The sequence below is a fragment of the Sylvia atricapilla genome, chromosome Z (assembly GCF_009819655.1).
Source record: "Sylvia atricapilla isolate bSylAtr1 chromosome Z, bSylAtr1.pri, whole genome shotgun sequence".
NCBI lineage: Eukaryota > Metazoa > Chordata > Aves > Passeriformes > Sylviidae > Sylvia > Sylvia atricapilla.
The window spans coordinates 9,603,685-9,628,819 of record NC_089174.1 but is presented as its reverse complement, the minus strand read 5'-3'; the positions used below and the strand labels follow the sequence as shown (position 1 = coordinate 9,628,819).

The 25,135-nt window shown below is 39.3% G+C and overlaps 1 protein-coding gene across 1 annotated transcript; it reads right to left on the bottom strand.

Annotated features, from left to right (window-relative positions):
• Positions 1 to 920: 920 nt before the first annotated feature.
• Positions 921 to 24,869, bottom strand: WDR44 (WD repeat domain 44). The gene is made up of 20 exons (XM_066339703.1): positions 24,759 to 24,869; positions 18,376 to 18,409; positions 15,848 to 15,922; positions 14,719 to 15,352; positions 13,993 to 14,123; positions 13,805 to 13,897; positions 12,745 to 12,881; positions 11,653 to 11,736; positions 11,225 to 11,331; positions 10,103 to 10,254; positions 7,987 to 8,125; positions 7,827 to 7,891; positions 6,406 to 6,519; positions 5,500 to 5,622; positions 4,405 to 4,596; positions 4,140 to 4,241; positions 3,779 to 3,894; positions 3,205 to 3,332; positions 2,442 to 2,573; positions 921 to 2,002 (listed from the first exon to the last, which is right to left on the bottom strand). The coding sequence occupies exons 1-20, from the start codon at positions 24,830 to 24,832 to the stop codon at positions 1,908 to 1,910; spliced, it is 2,727 nt and encodes a 908-aa protein (XP_066195800.1). The 5' UTR covers positions 24,833 to 24,869; the 3' UTR covers positions 921 to 1,907.
• Between the last annotated feature and the right edge of the window lie 266 nt (positions 24,870 to 25,135).

The window sequence follows — 25,135 nt, the reverse complement described above, 5'->3', positions numbered from 1 at the left end:
GGAATGGAAGAGAAGCACAAAAAAAAGTATACCCCAAACCCCCAATGCTAAGCCCATATGCTTCTTCCTCCAATGCTAAGCCCATATGCTTCTTCCTCCAGTCTGGACTTCTAGTTTCAGAGACAGGAAGGCCACAATGTGCCAAGAGTCTGGAATTAAGGTACCTGTAAGCTAAGTGATGACATTTGTACTGCACAAAGCAGTTTTTAACTTGTATGAGTCAATAAATATGTAGAGCATCTATAACCAACCCTAGAAGTGTCTGAGAAGAACTCACAGAAATCTCAGTCAGTTACACAGATATTGCATATATTATAGAAACTGATTTTTGGAGTCACAAACCAAATGTACCACCTCCTCACTTCTGTCAGTTCAGTGGAGCTCAAAGTAACAAAAGAACCTTGAGAGAGTTTGTCATCCAGACAGGTATTTTCAACTCTTGAGTCAAACTCACTCAACTGTGTTAACTGAAGACACATTTTATAAAATGTGTGTACCATTCTTCTATCTATTTTGACTGATGAGAAACTCCTTGCAACTGTCTTTCTTGTCCAAGACAATTCTATACAAAGTCATAGCCAAATTCACCTGAGTAGAAAAGAATTACCACACAAGTGAGACTCACTTCCTGCCTTCCCATGTCTTCATTCTTCCACTAATGGGAAAGAGTGTATTCCGTGCATGCCTTTGAAATGTCCTCCTCATGCTAAACTATCACATAATTACTCTTAATTCTGCTTAATATCCAGTTGCAGCACTCCATTCCCCACTCTTTCAGAAACAAAGGTGTGACAAGATCAGAAGAAGCAGAACTCAGAAAGTAGCAAGTGCTTGCAGGACCAATAATCTTAGAATCAAAACTACTTTAGACAAAAGGCAAATTTAGAAATCAAAATGGAAAAGAAGCAACAATTTCCAAGTTTAATGATTTCCAAGTGTGACCAAGTTTAATGATACATTTGTTCTGTGAAATATTTGACCATCAATAACATTTCATGGGTTATGATGCCCAGAATGTTACTTCATAGGTGTTTCATATGAATATTTACAAAGACTTTCAAAATTCAGTGGCACTAAACAAACAAGAAGAACCTAGAACTTTAAGCTACAATGCTTAAAAAATGTAAACATTTTATTTTACATAGTTGTAAAATATAAGAACTTCTTAATGCAGCTTAATTTTATCTGGAAGGTGAATATATCCTGGTGCCCGTGAACGGAATGAGAGAATTCTTTACACAAGTATTGTGCTCCAGTGTGCAAAAAATTATATATAAGAAAGGAATCTAAAGTCCACAACAATTAAAAGACAACAAAAAAAATTTCACGTCCTGAAGTTGAGAAATTTATAAAAAACATTTACACATGGTTGCTGACCCATCAAAAACTTGCATAACTTAAAACTCTGAATATTAGCCACTACAAACTCAAGATCTTTCTGAAATGCAATTTTGTGCAAAGATCAGACTACATTATTCAGCATTTTTCCAGCCTTCCCCCTTCCCACTCCAGTTCCTGACATCTAGTGGCCACAAGCACCACTAAAATGCTTTTGACACAGGTTCCAATTCGTGCATATATCCAAAAGGCACACACACGTGCGAACACGGTTTTGTGCAGAAACCTGTGCAGGTTCACAATGACATTGCAAAACAACTGTTTGTAGAAAGTTTTAGAGTCTAATGCTTGGCAGAATTATTCTTACACATTCCTTTCTATCCTACAAGCCCAGGTGTTAATAGGCACATTGCTTTCCAAGGATTCAATATTTGAGTAGCCTTAAAATAAAGATTTAAAAATAAATCAGCCTGTAACATTATTGTATTAGATACTTCGCTTTTGCCTGCATTAATTATGGAATTTTAATCCCACAGTACCATAACTTTATGCTGTCAGTTGCAAACCAACTAAGATACATATTTCTTTTTGTTAATGAAGACTTTAATTGCTCCAGTAAAATCAGCTGATAAAAGCACTTCTGTGTGATCTGTCTTCAGAGCTCCTAAACAGGAAAGAGAATAAACTGTTAGTTCATTTAAAAATATATAAAAATACCACTCTCATTAAAATACATGACATCACTGCGATTCTTTCTTTATCATATTCCTGATTTCTAGCCAATACTTCAAGAAACATCTGCATTTTTAGAAAAGAAACCTTTTCATTAATGGTTGGTGCAGCTCTACCTCCTAACATCTCTAATATAAAAGGAATAATCCTAAAGTACTTAGGATAACAACTGTACCCCTCATCTCACATCCTTAGCTTTCAAGAATGTAACAGCTGCCAAAATGTTCAAAGTGGAATGCTAAAATGGAATATACACCCATGCCACTGCAAGGACTTTTCTTCTCAAGAAACCCCCACTCAGATTGAAAGTATTCCTAATATTTTTCCTGCTCATACCATGGTACCAAGCAGAGTTCATCTTAAATACCTACCAGAAGGTATGGTGTCTGATATCTCACAATCTTCTCCCTTATTTTCAGCTTCTTGTTTTTCAGAAGTTTCCAGTGACACCATCAAACCAGGATTTGGAGCAAAGATTGCAGAGGTGACAACTGCATTGTGCGCTTCAGAAAGAGAATCCAATTTTCATTACCTTGTTTCAAGAACTTGTTAATTTTACAAGAATAGCAGGCATAAGTTCTAAATATACAAGAACCTCAGTGCTAGTGGCATCAGGTAAACTCAGAATTCAAGGAACAACTGTCACAGTTCTATAATCTTATGGATTTCAACAGCAGATGCTCTAAGTGCCCAAAACTAACTGACAATAGTCTAAAACACATTTGATGCAAGCTTAGCCCACATTTCCCCAAAACTGTGGAGCAGATAAAGAAGTTGCTTTTTTCCTCACCCGTTTTTGTTTTTAGCCTGCTATGAAAGAGAAAAATCTTGCATTTGTTCTCAAAGCCACTTTTCCATAAAGGATTATGGGTTGATAATTATTTTGATTTCTACAATCGGCCAGCAAAACATTACATTAATTCCGAATCTCTCACTGAAGCTGGAGAAACTCTAAGCTACTCTGTCTCCTGCCATCTCAAAGAGAGTCTCCTGTGAACAAGGACTCCTGACAGGCCACCAATTACCATGCATCATGCTAAGAATTTGTTCAGACTAAATGCATAGCAAATAAAACATACCAATTTTCAAATCATATGAGTTTTGGTAAATAAAGACCAAAAGCTGTTTTTTTACCTTTAATGCCTTCCCAGAAGTCATTTCGGTCTCTTCTTACAGATGTAAACTTGCTCAGGTCATGGTATGTACTCCAAATGTAGACATACTTATCTTCTGAACCACTTACAATGTAGGTAAAGTCATGACTAAAAATTCAAAGGAGGAAAAACATTACTTTTGTTAGCTGTTCAAGCATGCATTACAGTAGCTCTGCATCTCTAAACTCTGACACTAACTGGGCTACACCTCAGTAAGTAGAGATGACTTAATCTGGGAAATTTATACAGAGCAAGAGGACTGAGCCAGATGATCTCCCAAGCTCCTATCCAACCTCAGCTGGATATTCATAGCAATAGTAATGGACACACATCATACTGTCCACAGGATGCAACTGCATTCACTCATCCACAGGAGCTCCCAGCTCATCACTCCTGTCCAAAGCCTTTTTTTACCTTTGCATTCTGTGCCTAGTGACATTTCAGAGGCTTAGTTTCATGTCAGTGTAGATTATTTAAACAAAATCCTCTCTAACTTTAGCCACAGCTAAAGATTTCCCAAATCCAACAACTCAATTGTTACAATACTGTCTTACCTAAAGCTGGCTTTGATTTGGCTGCTGCTGTTGACATAACCTTTGTATTTCATAGACAGAGACAGATCTCTTAGGTCATACAATCTGATTCTGCAATCATTTGATGTCACTAGTATCTAGAAAAGAAATAAATAAATTTAGGAATGGAAACAATAGTAACCATTTTTTTGCACCTGCACATTAATCAGCACATAATGTCATTACATATTTGATTTTACCACTACTTAGTATAGTATCAGCCTTAATCAGCAAAGAGTAAAGCTCATTTTAGTAGTGTTAAACATTTGGCACAAACTTACTAAGAATTAGATATAAATACCAGAATTCAATACTGGGCCAAAGGTGAACTGAAAGACAGTACCTTATTTTCTCCTGGCAGAGGTTCAATGCCAGTAATTTTTCTTCCAACTCTATTTCGACCTCTGGTAGAACGCACATGTATTTGTGTGTGATACTTCAAGTGCTGAAAAGATATTAAAACATGTCCCAGTTTGAAACAACTGTGTAAAAACATTAGTTTGCTTCAAGCTCTAAGAGGTTTGTTTCTTGGCATTTAAATAACCATGACTTCTCAATCTGTTTGTAATTTAACATTAAAAAAAATCCACAGTCTCAAAGTTTTTTACCTCTGTATCATAAAAGATGCATCTTCCATCGTAGGTGCCTATGACTGCATATTTGCCATTCTGGCAGAAGTTGGCAGCTGTAATCAATTTTGTCTGTCCATCTACTTCATTCCACAATGCCACCTTTTTGTCAGGAATGTTCCAGAGTCGGAGTTTTCCATCCAATGAACCACTTAAAAAGTACCTGTCATCCTGAGAATACAAACAAGGTTTAGTGTCCACTTGTATGTCTCTGCCTTCCTTAAAACCTTCCCACCCCATTTCCAAACAGCTCCTCTACAGAATTTCCCAAAAAAGAGCCCTCAGACGAGCTGATCATTATGCTTAAGAAATCTGGTGGCAAATGGAATTGAAATTCTTACAGGTTTTTGGTAAGATTACACACAAACAGTAATACCTCAGGTTAGGAAATTGCTCACTGTTAGCACAGGTAGTTTCTACCCTCTCAACACTCATCTTGCTAGGAGCTGAAAGCTGCTTTCACAGTTTCCCTTACATCTGCTAGTTCTGTATGTTTAGGGAACACTGACAGATACTGTTCTTCCCCTTGAGTTTAATTAATATTACAAAGCTTGATTATAGTATTTAAAAAAAAAACTATAAAAAATACATTGAAAGTAATCTTTGGAAGTCTCTGATTGACCTCCGTTGCTTGTAGCAAGGACACTTCCAAAATTCTCATCAGCCTGTAGTGGGTTATATTCTGTCAAGTTTTAAGAATTCTCAAAGATTCTATGGTCTCTGGACAATCTGTTCAAACCCATTATGGTTTTTTCCCACAAATATTTAATCACAATTTCTCACACTGGAAATCGTAATTTTTCACAAAGCTACTCTACACTATACCAGCTGTGATGGTACAGTCAACAGATAATTATTCACTTTCCACTTCATATGTACACATGGTTAAACTCTATGCACAGTCCCAGTGAAGCTGAACACAAAGTTCTGGAATATTATCCAGGAGGCATATTTTTGAAGAGCAAAAGCTCTATTATTCAATCATTTTATTTTTTAAATTTAAAAAAAAAAGGGAGTAGAATGTTGTAATTTCAAATTCTACCCCTCTAGAAGTAAGAGGGCAGTTACACTTACCCTTGGATGGAAAGCTATAGCAGTGACAAAGTCTATATGCTGGAAACAGCAAAGACATTCTCTTCTTGATATGTGCCATAATCTGACAGTTTTATCCATAGAAGAAGAAAGCAAGAAGTAATTCTGTGAAACAAGAGAATTCCACAATTATTAATACACACTAAAGTAACTGGAAATACAGAAGCAATCTGATTAGTAGAGCCTTACCAACTTCTATTCTGCCATGAAATTCAACATTTTAGCTTTTCAGTTAAAAGGTTTATCTAAATTGCCATTACCGATTGGTGCTTTCCTTAAGAGCTGTACACTGACCCTTGGTCAGAGAAAATTTTCTGGAAGAATCTTGGTGAAAATGAATACTTGGAATGTAGTTAAAGTATTCAGAGATGAAATGGCATGACAGACTTCATAGATGCCTGAGATGCTTCAACCAGACTGTATTCCTAAAAGTACAACTGCATTCCCATGTGGAGAATTCTCTGAATAAGTCCGATGTGAAACAAGGTAATTCTCCAATTTTAAAACAGATGTATGTATTTGGTAACTTCAGAATGTGCACACTGCACAAAAAGCGAAGTATACTGAAGACAGTAAAAGCAGGAACACCATAAAACAGAAACCACACAGCTCCAACGGAAAATTCTCCCACTCTAAATAATTTACTTTCATTATTGAATACACAACTGTAATTGTTACTGGCTTGTTTGGTTTTTTTAAAGACCACTCTTAATTACACAAGCACAAGAAGGTTGCTAATTCTGTTCCAACTACTTCAACTAGAATAAACGTTGCCTATATAAAACTCCTGATTTCAAGGATCATTTAATACGGTTTAATGTATGGTTCCAGTAGCAACCGACAACAGAAAACAAGAAAAACTGTGTAGCCTGTATTAAGGTGCCTTACCTTAGACCAGGAAAGATCAAGAAGATCTGCTGTGTGGCCTTTGTATTTGCAAAATGGTCGTTGACGAAATGGGGCATTTTTATCATCTGGGTCTTCATCAACTCCACTGCAAATCTATCAGAGAAACGTACATAAATATTACCTAATATTAGCTGGAAAAATTAACACGAGGCACTTACTGCTTAAAAAAAGTATAAGGACAATAACAATTTGAACAACTCCTACTACTTTAAAATAAACAATATTGCACTAATAAACAACTGAAGTAAATGTCAAGTACAATAGGCTGTGAAAGATCATCCTGAAATTGCAAAATTAAGAAGTTCTAAATCTTCCATTTTTCAGCTCTTATTCAGTAGGATCAGTTTGACAGGAATTTAGGCAAACACCTGAAGACAAGCTTTTGGAACAAAGTATATCAACCTTAAAATTTGCATTCCACTTCAGAATATAAACTGTGAGTTCAAGTTTCCAAGTTTCTAGTGCACATCATGAATGACAACCTCCTAGTAAGAGTCCAGTTCAGAATTAACAGGTGTAAAATAAAAATTTTTAAAAGCCTAAAAGTTCCTATACAAAACGTCTCCAGGAAAAAAAAAAAACAACAACAAAACAACAACAACAACAACAAAAACAACAAAAACCCAAACTAAAAAAACCCAACTACTCAAAACAACACCTCTAGTGTGTGTGGCTCAGCAAGCCCACTCATTTACATTAATTAAAGAATGACTGCTGGCCTCCCTGCTTCCCTCTGCCAAAACAACACACACTAAATAACACTACTGCCAAGATCTTCACTTAAACTCTGATTTTGTCATCTGCTTCTTACACTACTGGAAGCCAAAAATAAAAAAACTCCCACCTTAAATACATTAATTTTAATGGCAAGGTTTACTACAGTATCTGGAAACTCTACAAGTAACAGTACAACTCTGAATACAGGTTTCTGAATACACTAACTTCAGTCAAGTTCCATTTTTTTCTACACGGATATGAAACATTTAAATGTGTCAGGTATCATTATGCTTCTGAGAATCCTACCGCTCACTTTGGCCCCCCTCAGAAAAAACATCAAGCCAGATGTTAACCACAAGTAATGATCAGAGATAAAACACTAAGACAGGAAATTCAATGATGTAGGGTTTTTCTCCTCAGCAATTCACTCAACCATCTCCTCTAGCAGGAAGCCACAGCACAGCTATGCAGATTTTGTAATGCTTTAAATTCAATGATGGGCTTCCTTGCTTGCACCCCTTGTACGTATTAACATATTTGATTGAAGACATCTGTTGATATGACAATTTTACAAAACGACACAAACCAAGAACTCCTTGATATGTGTTTGGATAAAGCAACAATGAAGATCTGGGATTACAAACCAGACCATCTCTTCCCCTCCCAATACCTTGTGTACCTACCCCTGCATCAGTATCAGACTTGGAAGAATTCAGGCTCTCTTGAGAAGGAGAAGGGGAGACACGGCCTGGAACACAGACAGAAACACCACAGTCAACATAAAGTTCCCAAATACCCAGAATTTCTGCTGTTTCAGAGCTCTAGCCATGCAGAGAGAGATACCTTCTGTGTTGTACTTCAGACGCATGTTATTGAAATAGTCAAAGGCATTCTTTAAAACCCATATCCTCACTACGTTGTCCTGCCCTGCAGATGCCAGCAACCGACCACAGTGAGAAAATTTCATTGTCCAAACAGCACCCTGTCAAAACAGAGATGATTGTTTAAGTCACAAAAAGTGCTTTTCTGCGTACCAAAATGACTTTCTACAATGTCAATTGGTAAGATTTTTGACATACATAAGATACCACAAGTAAAATAAACTGTAGATCAAAACGCCGATAAGTAATTGTTAAGACTGGTGGATTGTGCAACACATGCAAAAACAGTTTGAAAGAAAAAGCCCACAGGGCAGAAGACTGCAAGAGAGGAGTTACAGGAGGTCAGCACTACCACAGAATTCCACATAAGACTGGTACAGTTGTCTGTGGGACTCATAACCTCCTGTTTGTTTTGTAGAACCAAACTTGCAGCTTGCAGCTGCATTTGAGGTTTGCATGTTTTTTTTCTTAAAGTAAAAACTGTGATTGATTACACCTGCTGGCAACCAACACGGGTACTACATATACCTGTTACATACATAATTGGCATGAGGGTTTTGCAAAGCCTCTGATGATAACAATTCTTTCTCCATTGCAAAGTCCAAAGAGTTACTAGTCAATAAAACATAACCATACAAGCAGCATCCCATTTCCTCCTGCTACTGAATGAAATGCTAGGCATTTCACTCCACCACGCTCCACCAATTTGGAGCAATTTCCTAGGTTTAAGAAGTCAAATACTGACATGATGGACACTAACACAGATTACCAGCAGGAATGGAAAGTTCAGTTGTGGACGACAAGCTTGGAATCTCTGGACCTACAGTAATGAGTGCTGTAGATCCTTAGCCCAACACTTAAAGATGAGGGAGTGCTTCTAATGTCAGACAGCTGCTGTCAGCAGAAGTTTGGGAAATCAGGAATACCAGAATGCATTCCAGACACCATAGGGAAGCGTGCACACTTCAAAAGTGGTAAATAAGTAGCTTTTCTGCCTGATTCTCCACCTGCATCTCTAGAAATGGTTTCTCCCCACCTTATCATTCTGGCCCATATTCCATTGACCTCTCCTGACTTATGCCTCCAAAACCAATCAGGTATTTCTGTTCAATACTTGTGCTCATCTGTCTAATAGACTGTGGGGGTGGGAAGAGCCTCAGCTGCTTTGCCCTGAAGGGGAGCCAAGTTGAGGAGTTAAGAAAGAATTTTGCAACTTCACTCAGAGCCTCTAAGACAAAGACAAACCTCCTAGCTACGGCGACCTGTCCGGAGACCCACAAGCCCCCTCGCGAACTTATGCAGATCTGTTACAATTGATTGGTTTTGTACTCTTTTCCTCCCACCCTGGTGTCCCATAAAAACCCCTGGGTTTCCTCTGGTCGGCAGAGGTTCCTCATCCCTGGACCCTTTCGCTGGTACCTTTGCAATAAAGTACCACCTGCGGAAATTCCACACGAGACCTCTCTCTCTCTCACCACGACCGGCTAAAAGAGGGGCAAACTCACAAGTGCATGAGCTAAGAGCACTGAGCTGAAATCACTGAAAGCTGAAATCACTGAGCTGAAAAATCACTGCTCTGCCCGATGCTGAGAAACTGAGGAGTGCCCTGACCCCCCAAGGAGCTGTTTCTAGCGAGACATCCTTTGGGGTGGCTGTGGCTCTCTGGGTCCCAAGCGGCGGACCCCATCTACCAGCTGGAATAATAGACTAACTTATTTACTGCTGAGCACACCAAGCTTACTGCTCTGTGTTCAGTTCTGGTCATGGAAAAGAGTCTATTTCAGCCTAAAGTTGTAACTCAAGGAACAAACAAACCAAATACCCACATAACTCCTCAAAGGAGAGCTCTGGAGAATCCCTGATGCCTGGGAATCTACATGCTTTTTACCCCCTGAAGTTCTGGTCAAACCAGCTAAATTTTCATTTTTCTTTTGCCAGACTTATTTTCCAGAATAAAGTTTTTCTTGGAGGATAAACCTGACAGTTATTTTTGGAGGTCAGTAAGTAGATGAAGACGAGAAGTTGAATCTCAGGCTGAACAGATACAGTAGAACCACAGATGGAAATTTGAGACCTACCATATGCTCTCCACTCAGATCCTGAACAACTTTAATTTGCTCAAAATCGTAAGGTCCCTTGAAGCCATGTGCTGCTTTGAACTTAACTGGTCTTGTATATGGCATCCCTTCATCATCACTGGAAGAGGGATCATCTTGATCTGTGTGAAAGACTAAGAGGAACACAAATTCAGTACTACGTATTGCAGCACCTATTTAATCTGTTAGTAAGCTTTTTGGTAGCAGATTAGTCTTGAATTAGACAATTTCTATAGGCAATTTTAAGATCTTAAAGCAAAATAAGAATAGTATTGCATCAAAGTCTAAAAATACATCCACATGAATTTTAGGCTACAATGAATCCAAACACAGAACACTAAAAATAAGAAGTGCTATCAATTTTTGTTGTGCCCTTTTCTTGGCACCTGTCTTGCAGATCCTGCACTAAGTGATTTCTGTCAGTTCAACGTGTGCTGCAAATGAGAATATTGGTTTCTTCTTTCTGAGTACGCTGCACTGGCCTGGTGATTTGCCCATGAAGTATAAGAATTGCAAAAGAGCTGTGCCCGACAGCCAGTGGCAACACAAGACACTGAAGTGCAGCAGTTCCACAGCACTTATCTCAGGCTGTGATGACACCAGCCTGCTGCAGCACTAGGAGTCTGTCTGAAAGATACACTGATGAAACAAGAAGGGGAGAATTCAGTTGTAGTTGGGAAATCTAACAGGAGCTCAAGCTATACGAGAATTCTAATTGTGTCACTGATTGCCATAAAACAATCTGATTTACTAAAGTAATGAAGATAATCCCCACTTCTACCTTTGTTGGAATAACTTTTCAAAAATGTTTGCACTTTGATATCAAAACCTCTTTCTAACAGCACAATGAAAAATCAGAGTATTAAGCTGGTTTAGTAGAAAAGGTCTCTCAACTATTACTTTACAAGAATTTATCCCTGTAACCTGGTTGTCTCAAAATGCCTACTAAGCTACAAGGTTCAACTCTAACAGTATCACACCACCAACTGTACAACAGTGGTAAAATTCAGCAGTGTATGTTCCTCTGCCAGCTCAGATTCCTAAAAGCACAAGGATAAACCAATTATCCTATTAAAAAAAAAAAAAGGATTGCATGTCATTTACCTTCATCTCGAACACTCTTAACCTTATTTACAGCACGTTCACCATATTCTTCAGCAAGGTGTTTTGCTTTCTTTACAGATTTACCAAGAAACTTTTTCAGTTGAGTCCTTAAAAGCAAGGGCACATTTTCAACATACAATAATGAAAAATCCTCATTTTCTACTACTATGAATCAATAAATTTGATTTGAAATGCAATCTTATCTTTTTTTCATTACTGCTTCTTAAAATAAGCAGTAAATTTGACAGCAGTCATGCAATCTTCAGTTCAATCACAGAGCTACAGGCTTATGTAAAATCAAGTATCACCTGTAAGGTGATTACTTAAAAGGTAACTTGTTCAGTAGTCAGAAGAAAGCTTCAGCTTAGAAAAATAAAATCAGTTTTTTTCTTTCTAGTGAAAGGAAAAAACATAAACCAGCATCTTACGTTTTCTGTTTTAACCTCCCTCCATCAGTGTCAGTTTGCTGTGTCTGCATTTTGTCTTCATCATCAGACTGTGCTGCATCATTACTAGGAAATAAAGAAGTGACTGTTTAATGGAATATCATAATGAATACATATTGAGTGAAACATTAGTAAAGCAGGCTCTGCATTTTAAGATACATATTTATTCCTCTGTGTAATATATTGGAAAAACATGGTCATTATTTTACTCACATAATAAACAGGTTTTTGAATTCTTAGGTATCTTGATACATAAGCTGCAGATACTCTGCAGGTGCCAAAGACATATTACTCCTTGCCACAAATTTCCAAATTAAGCTTATAGTGACTCTTGGAAAGCTAAGAGCAGACAAAATACATTAAATTACTAGGAACTGGTAACATGCCACTTTGCTCTTCTATCTTGCTTTCCACAGATCAAATAAATTAATAGTTGTTAATTGTGAAATAGTTTTTTCACAAAAGAGTTCTAGAGAAGTGAGCTTCAATAATCCATCAACACAAAAAACTTAGAAATTCTCTGATGTATAAATGAATGTAGGCCTTTGAAAAGAGGATCTAGATTGAGATGATTTTCTGATCATTAAGCACGTGTCTCTTTCTATCACGGATTGCAAAAAGACTCCGTTTTACATATTAGAAGATCTAAAGCTCTATTAAGAACAGGTAAACCTCAAAGCAGTCAGACGCACTAATAACAACAGATCTTCAGAAGAACAGGCTCCTACGAAACACTGAAAAAACTAAAGGAGGTGGTGGCACAAACAACATCCAGTACTTGAACACAAACTGTGTTAATTCAGCACAAAAATGACATTTAGTACATCAAAGGCTAACTGGAGATCAGTGGATTTTCAGATGTACTTGCTTGTCAAGTTCCAGCAATATCAGCAACTTCTAGTAAACTTGAGAGAAGACAATAAGGAGCCTGGCTCATTGAGAACTGGGAATTAGCTCAGATTAGTCAGACAGATGGATTTGGGCTCTTTTAACCCGCATATGAGCAGCTTCCATTCATCCAAAAATTGTGAGCGCAACAGCATCTTATGAGCCGAAGGCTCTCATGATTCATACCTGACATATTCTTTAGTTCTCCTCATGATATGCAAAGTCAGAGGATTAATGCCTGTTGGCAACTTTTCTTCTGCCAAACTCAGAGGTATTTCTTCACCTGTATCAAGGTTTTTTATCATTACACTTGCTAGAATTTCCTATGGAAGAAAAATAAGATGTGAAATGAAGACAACTTGATTAGACTTGAAAACCTAGAGCAAACCAGAAACCATCAAAACTTACAAATTACTTATTTTAATGCAAAGCTCTGTAGCTCTCTATATAGTTATTTTACACAGATTAAGTTTAAATTAGCATGTTAGTGCAAACATTGTCAACCACTAGACAAAGATGAAGTTACATATCACAAACTTCAATTTCATAAATCAAAAATGCAGCTATAGAGACATCAACCACTGCCTGACACCTTCCATGCTAATATCAAACATATTATGTAATTAAAAGACATCGCAGTCTTTCCCTTCCTCCAGCTGCTGTATCTTAGGTTTAGCCAAAGGAAAACTTAACATACAGAGAGGAAAGGAATTTAGAACTGACTAGCATCACAAAGGAAAAGGTTTATTTGGAGTATCTCATGAATGCCTACACAGGTTCAGCAACAGTAAAAAAAAAGCTATACAGTGATAGACCTGAATGAAAACTTAGAATAGGCAAACATCATCAGGATTACTGGAATTAATAACTGAAGAAACTTATTTTTTAGTATGAGGAAGACAATTTTCCTATTGCTGACTCCTTCCCGTTTTAGACACATGACAAAATACCAGGTTTGCTGGTGTTCCCTCCCATGAAAATCCTCTGAGGTGTTTGCATTAACTACCAACACAAACCTGATGGCATTTAGGTCTGTTACAACTCACACTTCCAAAGGCTAATGCCACACATGACTCAGGGGACACAAAGTTCTTAGGTAGACAAAGCCAGCTGCACCATCACTCCTATTTGCATTCCTGGTGACAGCATGGAGTGATTCAGAGAACAAGGAGTGACCTGTGACTAGAACAATTCATTTAACAGACAAGCACAAAGTGTACCATGTACAGACCACAGCCATTGATACCTCATCTGTGAGCTCTCTGCCAGAGTTAGACCTGGGTCTTTGTGGTCCAAGTACTTCATTTGCTGTTTGGCCGTCAGCTGCTTTCCCGTTTTCCTGAAATTGTGCAGAAGAGATTACATTATCTCTGCTGTAACACTGAAGCAGTGGAAAATATTACAGTTTTCACACCTACAACCATTTCCCAATACCTGCGCAGTAACGATTTTATCTCCACTAGTTGCACTGGCCAAATCCAAGGAAGGTTGAGAATCTTTGGGCGCACCCTCTGTCACTGAACTTGAAGTTAAAAGACCACCAGCTGTGAAGCTGTCTCGGGAAACTAAAAAGAGATTTATTAGAAAGAAGAGCTAACACGTGCCATAGGCATCAAATCCTAACATCAGTTACAGGCCTGAACACCCTTTCTGACCAGTTTGGTATTTTTTAATGATGAACTGCCAACAAATCTAAGTTACAGTTATGTATTTCACATACAGTTGGAGGTTCAGGCATGATTTCACACCTAGGCCCTTTAAGCTTTATTAACTTCTTTTTAATAATTATTTCCCTAGTAACCCAAGACTATGTATTTTCAGAAGACTTCAGTCCAGACCTTGACCTGAATTTCTATCCAGATACAGACCACACACATTTTATTTGAAGTAACTGTTTTTTAGCTTACGTATTGATGAGTCAACTTCTCCTTCCTATAGCTACAGCTGTTTTAGTAGGAAGACGTACTTCACAAGAAAGGCTATGAATGAGGAACACTTTTGAAGCAGAAGGGTATTACTTCACTGTAACAAGCTAAGACTGTTGAAGGACTTTTTACTCATCAACTAAACTAAAGCCACAGGACCGAACGATCCTTCACTCAAAACACGAAAAACAGTAACCCTTTAGATAAGTAAACCCGTCTAAAATAGAATACTTGCCTTCTAAAACAGGTTTTTGCACTTCAAAATCCAGTTCACTCTTCTTCTTCCGGGGAGGCGGCGCTGGCCGCGCAGGGGGAGGTGGTCTCGGGGGAGGGACATTTGTGGGAGGCGGGGGCCGGGCTGGGACCGGCTTCTTTGTGCTGGCGACTATGTCAGGCTCCACAGTCAGCTGCCTTGGGGGCTTTGCTGGGGGCATTTCTTCTGCTGTAGAAAGGTCTTTGGTAGATATATCCGAAGCCACTTTTTCTAAAGGATTTGCCTCTTTCTTGTCTGTTATGTCCTCTTTTTTCGATGTTTCTCCTTGTACTTCAGTTTCATCCATTTTATGGTCAGTTGCAGTTGTTACTTTTGTTAGTTTATGAGATTCTTGTTGGTCAGAACTAAACAAAAGCTTCGCAGATTCCAATTCGGCATCCTTACACACACCCTGATCCTCTGGTTCTCTAGCATCTTCTGGTAATGTACTAGTACTAGAAGCTAGTACTTCTGGGATATCACTAATGATACCTGCTCCAGAAATCCAAGCATTTGCATCTGAAGTTGGAACAGTCAATTCATTTCCTCTAGAAGCCAAAGAATCACCCTCTAGTTGTTGGGCCTTCTGGCTTTCTTCTATAATACTGTCAATGATCTAGAGAAACAAAAAAAACCCCATTCCACCAGTCACCAGCAGGCACTTCCTGGGTACACAAACCAGTCAGCCAGCACAAAACCCACAAGAACTCTTCCATTGAAGAGTTGTTTTATACACAAAATACATTTTGTTTTAAAAGGAGACTAGAACCTTGATGCAGAAACTGGCATATTCAAAAGATAAAACAAAGTAACTATTTTCCAGTCTTCTTTAAGACAGTTGGAGAGAAAGTTAGGAAACAAAAGCTGTTCACTCTTCAGAGTTCTCATATACTGCTAAATATGATCCTGTAAATTACACAAATAATTCAAAACTGGTGAGTCTTAAATATGTTTTTAGAACACTTAATTTGAATTTTACCCTTTAGAGGTACAGTCTTACTAACATTAACAACTAATTCTAACCTACGGTAGTTTCAGGATGAACACTGGTCATTTAATTATTTAGTATTTTTAGAGTGATGCTGGAAGCTTAAAGCAGTATTTAACTAACCTCTTTTGAATCATCTTGTTTCATTTCTCGTACAAATGTTTCATTTCCAGCTTTGTGTAGTTTATTGTCCATATCCTATAGAAGAAAAAGTTATAAGACAATAATACTAACTTCTTCAGTAAGATGATTAACAAAAATACGGCTTCAACAAATTAAACAGCATAAAGGACAAGAAATCTGACACATTTTCACACATTACTGCTGTCAGATGTTTGAACAGTAATGCTCAGCACACGAGTAGCATTTCAGTCATGCACAGAAAGGCTGCACACTATGCAACAAAATAGACAGTTGCATATTGAGAGGCTGCAACCTCAACTAAAATCAAATTGAACACAGCATGACATTTAGAGAAAAAAACACATCTAATAATTTACAGCAAAGAAATTCCATATTAAACATTTTCTTTTTTATTTATCAGCTTTTAGGAAAGGATGCAAGAACTGTATAATAGCCTCACATAGTAGAAACTATTCAGAAATTTCCAAATTAAGGCAGGCAGATCTATCAACGTGGCCAGAAATATGCTTCTGAGGTTCTAACATGAAATCTTACATTCTACATGTATTCCTAGTACATATTGCATATTTTAGCCAGTCATCTTCATGCAGATCCTTCTAAAATCCAAATAAACTGAACTGAAAATATTCTATTTGTGAGTAAACATTTTAATAAATTACTGCAGAATTTTATGTTCAGAAACACAAGTAGTTTTTACCATAGGATACTGCTTTAACCTCAGGTGATACAGACCAGTAAGAGCTTCATCATACACTTTCTCTTCTACATGAATTATTAGAATCCTAAAGAGTTTGGGTTAGGGGGAAAAAAAAACCTTTAAAGGACATCTAGCCCAATGAAAGGCCACAATATCACATTATCCATAATCACATATATCAGCAATATCTAAAATGCAACGTGATAGAATCCTTGACATTGGAAGGATCTGCAGAGATCCAAAGAGATCTCAAAGCAGAGCCAGCTAGAACAGGATATTTTCAATCATTTTCCTCCTTTTTTATTTAGAGTGACTATCTAGTACAGATATTTAAGGAATTTCTCCTCAGACTTTGTCTAGACTCTCAAACTACCAAACAGAACCTCTAGAGCATCCTAACATATTACGTTTGAAACTCCTCCCTGCCCCAAACTCCTGCTGACATCCATCTTGGAAAGTTCTGACCTAAAGAAATGGCATATTGTGCAAAGACAGCTGCAATTACAGAAAAATTCTTCCTCCCTCTCCACTCCCTCCCCCTCCTGCCACAAACTGTTTCTATCCTAAATACAAGCTCTACTTTGCTTTATTATTAAAATCTGTTTTCAAATGTATGACGACTTAAATACTTAAGCGTAATCAGTGCTTACAGAAGCCCATTATATTAATTTCCAATTCTGTTGACATTAAACTCACACACCTATTAAACTTCGGACTTAGGAACTATTTCTTACCCCTTCCAAGACAAACGATACCATTAGTCACACATTCACTGAACTGATATGATACCAAGCAGAGAAGCTACTACTTTTTCCACCTTCAGAAATTTAGCTTTGAACAAGTGATTTAGGAAGATACTTCAAAAAATTAAAAAAATCTAATAGCAACATAGAGAACTTCATAGCAAATAATTCATAATGACATTAAAGTTAGTTTTGAAGTTCATTGATTGCACAGAGATTAGTGAGAATGATAAAATATCATTGCTTGAAAGGCTTACACATGTAATATTTAATTATTAAAGTGATTTTAAACAGAATACAAAATAGGGGGTAAGGCCCTGTTCCCTAAGAGGTACAGCAAGATACTGTATGATTGTTAAAATACTGTTGATTTGGAGCAGAGTACTGCTGACAGCTCAGAAACACTGCTTGACTAGGATTTCCCAACACTTTGCAGACAAAACTACAAGCCTTCATTAGGCAGAATGGTGTTGTACAGCACCACCTTTGACCCTTCTGAGACCAGGAAATGAGTGCTATTTGCACAAGGTTCCAGCTCCTCACCTATTCACTGTGTGCTGGATTCAGCTGTGCTGTCTCTATGCACAGAATACCAATTACCTGCGTGGGAAGTGGCAACGCTGTCTCATTAAGCTAAATATAGTGTTTTATCTTCACGTAACCTGGGGGGGGGGGGCTTCTGAAGTACAAACATGAAGATTTTTCTTATTTTGGAGACAGAAGAGAGCGCAATCAACTATTTCATATAAATCAGGACCAAAACCCAGGTGGCTGCAGAGGCTTGCTTACTATTCACAAATCAGTTGAAAGAGGGCAGTTTAGTAATCACATATAGCTTAATTAAATTGCACATACACATTTCAGAATAAAATGAGCTTCAAGACACTGTCAACATACCCTAAATAAAAGGAAAGCTGGAATTTCAAGACAAGCACAATTGCTACCTGCAACGAGGAAAGTCTATAATTTCCTCTGTGTGCAGATGCCAGGACTCATCTACATTAGGCAGAAATACCTAACCCTGTGTTCATCAACAAGCACTTGATTGATTTTAACAAGGAACTCACCTTAACTACATGGGTTCCAACTTTTGCTGGTGACCTGTTAGAAAGAGAAGATAAACTTAGGCAGAGTTCAAAAACAGTAAACACTGTTTTAAACAATCTACAACACAGCCTTCCTCTGCAGGAACTGCATACTTGATAATTAAGATGAGGAACAAAGTGAATGTTTTTCACATCACTTCTATACAAGTTCCCTACTCTATAACACACACAGATCCACAGCTTCTACAAACTCTGAGAGTTTGTCACCAGAATCTTCTACGAATCACCTTTTCTCCACCCTTTTCTAATAAAAAAGTGTTATGCCAAGAACAATGGTAAAAACATTTTGCATTACAGAGAATTTAAATTTAGCATGTGTACACCAAGCATTGTGTGGCCATTAAAGAAACAAAAACTCTCAGAAAGCTGAAGAACAAACACTCCAGTACTGTGCAAATCAGGTGCCCAAATCCTGATCTATAGAGTTGGCATTATCACAGCCACTCTGCCCTTCGGACTCTGTAGCAAACCTAAGATCTTATTTCTAATCAGGACATTTGGCATAAATAGAGACAAAATACTTCGAGACAGGAAGGAACCGGTGAGCACTACTTTCCAAAATACACATTTTGAAACAGTGACTTCGCATTAGCAACCACTCACACACCACCTCTCATTACACTAATTACATGAAAGAACAAGCTATCTTAGGGAATGGTATCAAATAATTACTTCTTGTCAAGTCAATTCAATTAGTGGATGGTCAGCTCTTATCATATCCTGAACTTACATCTTCTACAAGACTTTCAGAATTCTGGAAGATATTTAAATACTGAGTCACACTGCTTACTCTGACTACAGAATCTTACTGATACATAAAGGAAAGGACTACATGATTTTTCCAGGCTTCTTCCACCCTGAATTGTTCTACGATTTTGTCAGTCAGAAGCAGAGACAAAGTTACAGACGAATTCCCTAAAAGCTTGCTACCAAATGAACTACCTGGATTGCACATGTATCCCAGATGACTACCAAGATAAGTGACACTGAACCCCAAGTATCACCTGGCACCAGCCAATACAAACAAATATCGCGATTTCAGGCTCATTTGCCCCTTCTGCCTCCAAAATCGTTTTAAGGAACAATACTTCCTGAAAAAATCCGCAACTATTTCCATTTGGTTTTCAAGAATTTCAGCTCTTGTCTTTACCATCTGGAAACATTTAATCACAAAAAGCAAAGTTCCCATTTATACAGCAGAGCTAAGTAAACAAGAAAGTACAGTGGATTGGTACATAAAAACTCTATCATTGCAGCTAATTTGCATGTTACACAGTTTAAAAGTTACATACTTTTGTCCAAATACTAAATTCAAGTGCACAATACCTGTGACACTGTTTTGAGGTATAATCCTCCTAGAAAGCTCTAACTCCGATGTGCAGAAAGAGAAAAAATAATATTTTGACCAGAAAAACAAGAACATTTTTTGTCTCACAAAATATGTTGTTGGTAGCCTGTGTGGTATTTCTGGTTACTGAAACATTTTCAGTTCCACTATCAACTCTCTGATTTCCTTACAAGTGGAAGAAATGTGTCACAGTTCAATAAAACCATGAGATAACTTTAACAATGAAATATATTTATAATTACAACATTAATGTCTAGGCTTCAGCCAGGGTCCTATTTTACAAGACACTGCTTAGACTTAACAACCAAAATAAGACAAATCCCTCAACTGCAAATAGATATTTCAGCTTTCTACTGTGACACTTCCCACTAATTAGTCCCTCACTTCTGGTACAGGCAACTCATTCCTACACTGGTTACACAAAACAGGAGGTTCAAATGACACTGCTACTGTTTCACGCTTCTTCAGCTAATTAGTTTTGCAGAAAATCTGCACTCAAACAAAACCAGATGTTACTTTCCACTTTCAGGCTACTCAGCTACCTTGGGAAAAAGGTGCTTGAGTGATAAGGGTTACAGAATTAGCAGGTGTGGAACATTAACATCATGCTGACAGCTTGACATAACCCACACATACAATTAAGGAGAAGCTTTACCATGGAATTTACATACTTTTAAAATACTGCAAAGCTTCCACAACTGTTTAGCAAAAAAACCCACTTTCAGATCAGTTTTTATACAGCCAGGTAAGTTCTGTGGCTTGCCTGAGAGGACCTGAGCTGTGCGTCTGTCAGCACCATTGCTCCCTGAGTCGAGAGCAATTACTGCTTATTTACACAAAGTCAGCCAGCTCAATAACTGAAACCTTTTGTAGTTCAGCACGACTCTGGAAGGGTCTTGTCTTCCCAATCACCTGAACTTACAGCCTTCTCCACAGCATGTTTTATTTAAGCCCATGAGTTCTCTGGATGCAGTATATGAAATCCTTGAGTTTTTTAAAAAAGGGTATACAGTGGCAAAAGTGTCTGAAAATATTTATATAAGATCAACCCAAAGATCAAATATTGATTTGGCTTTGAAAGGTCAGGCAACACATGAAAACTGACATATGCCACAGAAAACATAAGGCAAAAACTAATCTCGTATGAACATCTACTAAAAAGTGGGATTTATAAACTGATAGCAACACATCTTCTAGACTGCATTTCACATAACTTCTAAATTATCTTACATGATACCACTTTTACACCACTTTAACAAAAGAAGACTTCAAGGTTATCTACAAAGATTAAACACAATTCAAAGAAATATCCCATTTCACTTGCATAAGCAGATGCCTGATTAATCTGAAAGTCAAATAAACTCACAGAGAAATGTTTTTAAAAATTGTTTATTCCACTATCAAATTCATCCTGATAGTGACCAGATCACAGGAAGCTCTCTGACATTCTTACTGTCAGGTAGCTCCAGCCTAGCATCTGTGTGAAGCAACATCCACATTTTCAACAACTTGTTGTTAAGTTCTGTGACAGAAGACAAAACACTGAGCCCTTAAACAAAAAACAATGTGAATACTGGCTTTGGGCAAATCCCCAGCCGGTGCCTGCCTTCCTGGGAGGATGTACATTGTTATACAACAGGTGTGCTAGCAACCAGATGGGAAGAGGTTTGCAGTGCACACACAGCAGCTGTGCCCTGTACAGAATACACAGATTCAACAGCCAGCCCAGGAACTGTGTTCCCTGCTGTCCTGCACATGGTGTTCCCTCCAACCTGTGCCTGCCCTGGAAGCTTTAATTACTCCTGCTGCAGCTCTCCATGGCAGTCACACCTTCAAACCTACACAGATTCACTGCTGCAATGCATGGTCTGGGCTGCCCTGGGGAAGCTCCTGTGCGGGAGCTTCAGCAAATTCTGAACAACCAACACTTCACACTCCGTCTATTTGCTGCCACAGCCTTGCACGTTGCCTAAAATACTCTCTCTCACAAACAAAAGTTGTACTAAGCATCTCCCACATGTAAGCGGGGTATAAATTAACCTTACCTGTCTTCCTACACAGAAGAATCCTAGATTCTTCAGGAAAGGCATAGAGGAAACTTCTAAAAGACTGGACTGCTAAAGTTACAAGTCAAGAATTTAAACAAAAGTACCACAGGACATTTCTCATTACCTACACCATCTCCTTCATTTGGTTTCTCATAACAATTTTTAGGATACAAGCATACTAGGAACAAACTTGCACTGCCATTGTTAGGCATATGAAGTCCAAACTATTAAGTTTGGCAGTTCTTGATTTCAGAGTGGGTGGATCACTTTTCCTATAAATAAAATATAGAGGGTCTGTCACATGCCTACATCTAATCAAGTATGCCTTACTTCATGCTTTGCTTCTCTCAAAACTGATATCCTCCTGCATGGGACTGTTCAGGTCTCTACATTTCAGCATCTTCTCCTAAATTATTCCACGGTTATAGTGCTTTTAAAGTGAGTGACAGAGGTTAAATAGGGGCATCTTCTGTCCCACTACCTCTCCCATTTTACTCTGGACTTAGTTATCCAACAGATGGACACTCTCCACATGTCCTGTCAAAAGCAGAATTACAAGCAAAAGGCAAGATCTAGACGGAAGGGAAGCACACAGGCCTTGCCAAAGGGGTCACAGTAGTCTCAAAACGTCTCCAAACATGCCTCACCTTAGAGAAGTCATCACCCCAGAAGCACTACCCCAGGAACACTACCTCAGACCATTCTAATCTGAAAGAAACACTTTGCATCAGGTTCTCTAATTTCTGCTAATTAGTTCTTAAAAAGCACTAGTCAGAGATGTACTCGAGGATGAGGATATGGTGCTTTCCTTTAGAGGGACTCAAGCATCAGTAATTAATGACCTAACAGTGGGAATTGGGAGCCTACATCCAACTTGAAAACTCCACTCTTATAGAGCAGACAATTAACAAAACAAATAAACAGCAAAGAAGTCAGCAAGCTGACGTGAACACTTGGCACCACTTTCAGAGGTTCTCTATCAGCAGCTATTAAAACTTCCCCACATAGAACAAAGGCCAGGGAGGGAGGAAGCTACAAACCTCGAATTTTTAATTAGGGCAAATATATCTACACTGCTTTGCTGCAAACTATTGCTGCCAAAAAGGATTCTCCACTGATTATCAGAACACTGAATGCAGAAGGAAATATCTGAAACTGCAGAGGGCAACACGTACTTGTTTTCAGTTGCCTCGCCTGCAACAAGAAGTTTTGATGATTTTTTTTGTGGTCCCAACTCAACATCATTACACATGCAAAATAATACACCAGCCTACTTACTAGAAGTGTCCAATGCATGTGTGAAATTAACTCTTATGAAATCTCAAAGCTTATTTTGAGAAAAATACTGTCCAAATACTGTTAGATTCAACCACAGACTGAATGACAGACCAGCAGCTGTATTGCAAACTAACCTCACGGACGTCATCTCCTTACTTGACTCAGGCTCACAGAATTCTATTGACTCGAGTCAATGATGCATTGATATAGGTCATGGAAGAGCAAATTCCACAGAATAGAGAAATTAAAAGCATCTGACACTTTAATTTCTAGTGAATGACTTTGTATTATCAAGTTCTGCTTAGATGCAGGTGATGGAAACCTGCAAAGCCAGGACACACGGCATTACCTGTGTCAGACAAAAGGTGGATGTGCAGTTGAGCAGATTTAACAGCTCACTTCTCCCAAACAGTCTGCTTCCCCTTTCCTGTCTGTGTCCTCTAGTCACATTAATCCCTCATCTTCACCCTCTCCTGCCCCAACCCTGACAGGTTCCAGCTGCTTTAACCTATTGAACAGCTTTTGGTGTTTCTAGTTTTCTGCTGTTTACTTTGTGGTAATGCAATGCAGAGAAAAGTTTGATCACTATTCCTAGAAGAAGTTAAGCAGTTGGAGAAAAACCTAATTTCAGTACAGGCACTGTGAATGTCTTATCACATCTTGCAGAACTGCATGTTAAGATATGCTTTTCACCAAGCTACAGCTAAGCACCTAAGTTCAGAAAAACTTTAATACATGATCTGAAGGTGAGGAGAAAAGATCTAGTCTTTCCTTTTTTGTAGGCATCCTGTGACCACTGAATCACAGCTTAAAACAAGCTCTTTAGTCCATTATTAAAGCTTCAAATGCATAGATCCCACAATCCATATCTATTACTCTGTAAACAAGCCATGTGAAACCTCATCCCAACACGTAAAATAATGCAGAGGTTTGGTTCAGACTACACAAAACCCAGAAATGATACAAGCCATAACCTGCCCAGCACACAACCAGAAAGATTTACAACAAAGAGGGAGCACATTTGGCTGACACCAACAACACGGTGTCAGGGTTAGTTCTGAGGCAGCAGCACTGGGATCTACTGCACAAAACGCTGGCAGCTCTTCACTATTGGAACCAGCTGGCTAAAGGCAAGAAACATCAAAGCGACAGAGAAACACAAATTTCTTAGGGTTGGAAGGGACCTCTGGAGATCGTCTAGTCCAATCCCCATTAAAAACAGTAAAAGTACTAAAGACACCACTAAAACCAGAGCACAGAGCACACCAGAAGTTGTTCTTCACGCAGCAACAGCTGCCTGTTGCTGTCGAAGCCGGCTCGCTTCTCCCTCCTCAGAAAATCTGTTACTTTTATCGCATTTCAGGGATTACTTCTGTCGATCCCGATGCCATCTCCACGCGTCTCCTCCCAGCACTACACCCGCTCCCGCCTCGGGAAGGCAGGTATGATCTCATCCTCTCACGGCCACTGCCGTCGGCACCAGCCCCGGGCGCCGAGCAAGCCCCGCTCGGTTCCCCGCGCCCTCCGCGCCCCGGGCAGACCCCATCTCCCGGCGGGGCCGCGGCCCCGCGCTGACCCCGCTTCCCCCACAGCCCCGGCAGCTGCCCCGGGACCGCGCTGAGAGAAACAGGGAGGGAGGGAGGGAGGAGGGTAGGGCCGGGCGAACTCACGGCGCGGGGGAGCCCGCGGGATGCACGTCCTCGGGCGCATCGTAGAACTCCTCGGTGTCGCTGTCGGACGCCATGGCCGGGCCGCCACCTCCGGGCACCGCGGGCCGGGCGGCGCCGCGCGGGTATCGCGAGAGCGGCCCGGCCCCGCCCCCGCCCGCGCGGAGCGGCGGGAGGGGCTCCCCCGCGCGCGGCAGCGCCCCCTGGCGGCCGCGGTGGGGCGGGTGAGGAGGCGCGGGCGCCTCCCGGCCATTACCGAACCGCCGAGTCACGCAAAAATCCGCAAAATCGCGGGATGGAATAGGTTGGAAAAGACCTCTGAGGTCATCGGGTCCAACCCCTGGCCCAACAACACCTTGCTAACCAGACCATGGCACCGA

Bases quoted from the DNA above. Each gene is read 5' to 3' on its own strand.
- WDR44 (XM_066339703.1), bottom strand. From the start codon at position 24,832: ATGGCGTCCGACAGCGACACCGAGGAGTTCTACGATGCGCCCGAGGAC. The intron at 4,597-5,499 runs GTAAGTGTAACT...TTGTATTCTCAG, and splicing joins CTATAGCTTTCCATCCAAGG to GATGACAGGTACTTTTTAAG. The intron at 4,242-4,404 runs GTAAAAAACTTT...ATATCTTTTCAG, and splicing joins GCATCTTTTATGATACAGAG to CACTTGAAGTATCACACACA.